The sequence below is a fragment of the Dama dama genome, chromosome 8 (genome assembly GCF_033118175.1).
Source record: "Dama dama isolate Ldn47 chromosome 8, ASM3311817v1, whole genome shotgun sequence".
NCBI lineage: Eukaryota > Metazoa > Chordata > Mammalia > Artiodactyla > Cervidae > Dama > Dama dama.
In genome coordinates, this window is record NC_083688.1 from 44,261,433 (window position 1) to 44,267,288 (window position 5,856).

The 5,856-nt window shown below is 39.9% G+C and overlaps 1 protein-coding gene across 1 annotated transcript in view; it reads left to right on the forward strand.

Moving 5' to 3' along the window:
• The window catches only part of C2CD6 (C2 calcium dependent domain containing 6), a 143,896-nt gene extending 143,005 nt beyond the window's left edge, over window positions 1-891 (forward strand). The window contains exon 17 of the mRNA XM_061147983.1: window positions 200-891. Within this exon, the coding sequence (XP_061003966.1) occupies window positions 200-475 (276 nt within the window). The 3' untranslated portion in view covers window positions 476-891. The remainder of the gene's footprint in view (window positions 1-199) is intronic.
• Window positions 892-5,856: the final 4,965 nt, after the last annotated feature.

Sequence of the window (5,856 nt, forward strand, 5' to 3'; positions counted from 1 at the left end):
ACAATAAGATTATTTAAAGTATGCTTTCTATGGTATCTGATGGCAGGCATTGAATGTAGGGTCTGAATTTAGGGACCATCTATAAAACATTTGAATGCTCTCATTCTTTGTTGATATTATAAACTTTAGTCCTTGTAAATCTAAAATGTACTCTTAAGAAATCTAACTCACCAACTTGATCTTTTATTTTAATGTTTAGGATTGTTCGGATAGATTTGAGGAATTACATGTGACTCCATTTAAGCATCTTGAAAATGCAAAATCAAGAGCAAGGCTTTTAGAAAAGAGCCCAGATGATAGCCATAATCAGTTCAAACGCTTTGCAAGACCATATACTGCTCCAGAGGTTAACAAAAGAGAAAGCTACACTGGAAAATTTACAAGTCCTCGAATGGTTTCAGCAGGCTTATTTCATATAAATGATTCAATCCCAGAGTATGAAATCCATAAAATGCGGCCAAAAAAAAAAATTTAAAAGAGAATATTGAAAAATGTTTGCTCATTTGTGATATTATCCAAATGTTAAACAGTTCAGAATATGTGAGGCCAACAGAATAGCATTTCTTCAATTAGCAAAATGGTTTGGAGATCAGTCCTTTTTATGTGATAGGAGTCAGTAACCAAATTTCATCTTGTTAGAACCATTTTGTTTTAATTAAAATGAAAAAGAAACACTTTTGATGTAAATGTGTTTTTGTTTATGAACCTTAGGGAACAAACTCAGAAATACATATTCATTAGTAAAGTTTTATTTCCCAGCTTTTCCCCTTTCCACTAGTCTCTTATTTCCCAAATCTTTGCTATGCTCTGAATTATCCCTGAACACCCAGTCTCAGGGTCTCTATTTGCAGTTATGTGTGTTTAGCCTTTGGTATGAATATACTTTAAATCTTGAGCTCTAGACTCAACAGTATGCAACTCCCTGGGCCTGCAGAACATCTATCAATTTCAATAACATCTATCAATTTCAATATCATCTGATACCACAGCTTTTTACACTATAAAGATAATAAAGAACAGGTTTAATGGTACTAAGAACTGAGGCATCTAATACACTGGAGTGACTTTTTTTTTTTTTTTTTTTGGAGTGACTTTCTAAATTCGCCTATGAAACAGCCTCTTTGATAACACAGAACTCAAGAAGAAACTATAAAACAGAAACTGCATTAAAGTATCTAGCTAATCAGCATAGGATTTAAACCAAGAGACTGGTTCTATTCTTACCAAACACAGTATCTGAATATTGTTAAACTTTGGTTTACTCTTGAAAAGAATTTCAATTTATAGAATTTTTGTCAGTTTCCATTTTCTACCATAAATCATAAAGTCTATGGAGTTCAAATAGAATTGGCTGATGTAAAAGGTAATTCCCGATCACTCATTTAATAGCATAATCAAAGTAGTAATTTGGGGAGGGAGACCAAGAATTTCTCAAAGTTGCGAGAGCACGTACCAATCAGAGTATGACTGGGAAAGCACAAATACCCTTGGATCTTCCAAGTAGAAGGAACATAGGGAGTTGATTTCATGGGTAATGGAAAACAAGGCTAAGAAACTAAAAGGGATGATGTGGCAATCTAGAGATTGGCAAGAGGAGAAAATACCAGCCCTCAGGACATCAGGAAGCAGTGGTGTGACCCGCGTCCTAAAGCCAGAAGTCAAAGACCAGACCAGTGAGAGACACCACAAAAAACAGGGGAGCGGGGCAGAGGGTGAGAACTGTTTTCTCTCCTTCCGCCCTCTAAAAGTGTTGGTCGCTCAGTCATGTTCAACTCTTTGCGACCCCATGGGCTGCAGCCTCTGTCCATGGGATTCTCCAGGCAAGAATACTGCAGTGGGTTCCCACTCCCTTCTCTAGGGAATCTTCCCAGCCCAGGGATTGAACCTGGATCTCCCGCATTGCACGGAGATTCTTTACCGTCTGAGCCATCAGGAAAGTCCTGGAAACAGAATGAGGTAGCATGGGATGTTTACTTTCCAGTGAGGCAGAGCAGCGGAAGCACGGAGAAATGTATTTGACAGCTAAGAGGCAACTAAACAACACTTATGGAGAAAACCACTGATCTAGCTTGCAGTAAGGCCTTCCCTGGTAGCTCAGCTGGTAAAGAGTCTGCCTGCAGTACAGGAGACCCCGGTTTGACTCTTGGGTTGGGAAGATCCCCTGAAGAAGGGATAGATTAGCCACTCCAATATTCTTGGGCTTCCCTGATGGCTCAGACCATAAATAATCCACCTGCAAATGCAGGAGACCTGGGTTGGGAAGATCCCCTGGAAAAGGGAACAGCTACACACTCCAGTATGCTTGACTGCAGAATTCCATGGACAGAGGAGCCTGGCAGGTGACAGTCCATATGGTTGCAGAGTCAGACATGACTGAGTGACTTTCACTACTACTAGCTTGCAGTAAAGGAGGAAATAACTTACTAGATGGAAATCTCAAGTCACTTTGCCTCATTAAACTTTTAATGGCAATACTGTGACACAGTCAAAAATCTACCATGGAAATAAATTTTTTTTCAAGTTTTTTTAAGAAACAGCAAAAGCAGAAGACCCATGCCCTTTATTCAAAGAATCCCTTAAATATTTATTAAATGTCTAATGACAAACATTTTGCTAAACACTATATACTCGTGAATAAGACAATGTGCTCAAGACATCCTCAGTATACTGGGGACATAAACACAGAATTAGTCACAAGTGTTGTTGTGGAAAGTACTGTAGAAACTCATGGGGGAACATTTTGGCCAAAGTGGCTGGGCTAGTTTGGATCCTTCAGAAAGCAGATACCAAGATGAGATCAGTCATGTATGGTAAGCAGAATAACTGTCCCCCCCACCCCCAGTCAACAACATATCTACAACCTAATCCCAGGAACCTGTGACCATGTTACCTTACATGGCAAAAGGTACTCTGCAGCTGTGGTTAATGATCTGGAGATAGGCTATCCTGGATAATCTGAATTGATCCAACATAATCAAAAGGGTTTTATAAGACAGAAGCAGAAGGGTCAGTCAGAGAGAGACAGAGGTGCGAACTCTGAAACAGAAGCTGAAGTAATGCCTGTGAAGCAAAGGAAGGCTGGTAGTTTCTAGAAGCTGGGAAAGACAGCAAATTCTTGAGAGTTCGCAGAAGGAATGTAGCCCTGCCAAATCATTTTACAATTCTGACCTCCAGAACTGTAAGGTAATAAACTTGTGGTTGTTTGAAGTCACTAAATTTGTGTTGTTATAACAGTGATGGGAAAAAAAAAAAAAACTGATACAGCATTCCAGGATCCTCAGGAAAAAAATTTAAGGCATTCACTCTCAGGGTGAGGCTGTTAATTACCGTATCTACTTCTGTTGTTTTTGTTCAGTCATGTCCGAGTCTTTGCGACCCTATGGACTGCCAGGTTTCCCTGTCCTTCACTATCTCCCAGAGTTTGCTCAGACTCACGTCCATTGAATCAGTGATGCCATCCAACCATCTCATCTGTCACTCCTCCTTCTCAGGCCCTTAATCTTGCCCAGCATCAGGGTCTAATGAGTCAGCTCTTCACATCAGGTGAGCAAAGTATTGGAGCTTCAGCATCAGCCCTTTCAATGAATATTCAGGGTTGATTTCCTTTAGGATTGACTGGATTAATCTCCTTGCTGTCCAAGGAACTCTCCAGAGTATTCCCCAGCACCACAGTTCGAAAGCATCAATTGTTTGGTGCTCAGCCTTCTTTATGGTCCAACTATCACATCTGTACATGACTACTAGAAAAACCATAGCTTTAACTGGTTATGGGATAGTTAATATTTTTGTTTTTTAAAAAAATTAACCATTTTTTTTGTTTTTAAAAATTCTTTTCTTTTTAATGGGTGTACATGTGTTCCCCATCCTGAACCCCACCTCCCACCTCCCTCTCCATCCCATCCCTCAGAGTCATCCCAGTGGACAAGCCCTGAGCACCCCGTCCCATGCATCGAACCTGGACTGGCGATCTGTTTCACATATGATAATATACATGTTTCAATGCTATTCTCTCAAATCATTAACTAAAAAAGTTAATCATTTTTTAAAAATTTATTTTAAATGGGATATAATGGCTTTACAATATTGTGTTAAGTTTCTGCTGCACAACCACGTGAATCAGCTGTAAGTATCCGTATGTCCCCTCCGTCCTGGCCCTCCCGCCCACCCCAGGCCCCACCCCACCCCTCCAGGTCAGCACAGAGCACGGGGCTGAGCACCCTGTTACGCAGCAACTCCCCACTAGCTATCCACCTTACACACGGCAGCATGTGAATGTCAGTGACACTCTCTCAATTCGCCCTACCCTCTCCTTCCCACCGTGTGTCCACAAGTCCACTTTCTATGCCTGCATCTCTTTTCCTGCCTTGCAAACAGATTCATCGGCACCATTTTTCTAGATTCCATATATATATATATATATATATGCATTAATATACAATATTTTTCTTTTTCTGACTTACTTCACTCTGTATGACAGATTCTAGGTTCATACACATCACTACAGCTGACCCAGCCTCATTCAATTTCATTCCTTTTTTGTTCCTTTTAAGCTCTGTGATGACCTGGAGGAGTAGCATGGGGAGCTGGGGTGGGAGGAAGGAGATTATACACACACACACATATAGCTGATTCACACTATCATACAGCAGAAACTAACACAACATTGTAAAGCAATTATCCTCCAATTAAAAAAATACCTTATAAATAAATACACAGAAAACCTACAGTTACCAAAGGGTTAAGCAGGTGGAGGGATAAATCAGGAGTTTGGGATTAACAGATACACACTATGTAAGTAAACAATAAGGATCTCCTGGATAGCACAGGGAACTATACTCAATATCTTTTAGTCTATACCAGAAAAGAATCTGAAAAACAACATGAGAGAGAGAGAGAGAGAGAGAGAGAGAGAGAGAGAGAGATCACTTTGCTATACACCTGAAACTAACACATTGTAAGTCAACTATATTTAATACTTAAAAAAAAAATCCACTGGCTTTGTTTCTCTGGAGAACCCTAATACAGTGGAACTCAGAGGCACTGTTCCTTGGCCTCCGGTCACCTTTTGCAGTACACATATTGACTCTCCACACAGATGGGGGAGAATTTCCTCCATGGTACCTGTATCTCTTGCGGAGGGGAATTTAGGAGGTTAGTGGAATGAACTGTAGTGCCCCCTGCCCCCCACGACGGCCCCACCTCAAGGCCTCAGTTGGTACTTGTCTCCTCTCTCTTCCTCGCTGGCAAGTCTTGCAGGCTTCCTGATGGAGTAACCCAAACATCCTTGAGGGAGGCTGGCCAATAAACATGAAAAGGTTTGTGTTTTTAACTATTTAATTTGTGTATTATTTGTCTCAGTGTCAAGTCTTAAAGCAATCATTTAAACATAATTTTTAATGTAATGTCAAGTGTGTGCAAATAAAATCTGCTAATTGAGGTAAACCCAACTTACCACAGTCCAAAATACATACTCCCTTTAAGACAGCATATCCCCTTTTGCTAATAAGGTAAAACCTCAAGTTCACTATGTCCTTATATGTTGTACCCCCTACAGGAGCAAGAATAATCATATAAAGGGCTGGAAGATCTGCTTCCACTGAATCAAATACCAAGTTGTCCCCAATTCAAGAGGTTATATAAGTGTATCTATTTCTCTGAGAAAAAGCTTTCCTTGACAAAACAAATTAGACTCTTATGTTTTAGCTCTGTCAAACCACACAAAATTATTAAGTATAAACTCAATTCAATAAATCTTTATTAAGCTCCCACTGGGTGCATGAATTTAGGATCTATAATTTACATAAGTAGAAAAGTGTTACTTTAGCCCCTTAAAAAAAGCAAATTACAACTTCTGTG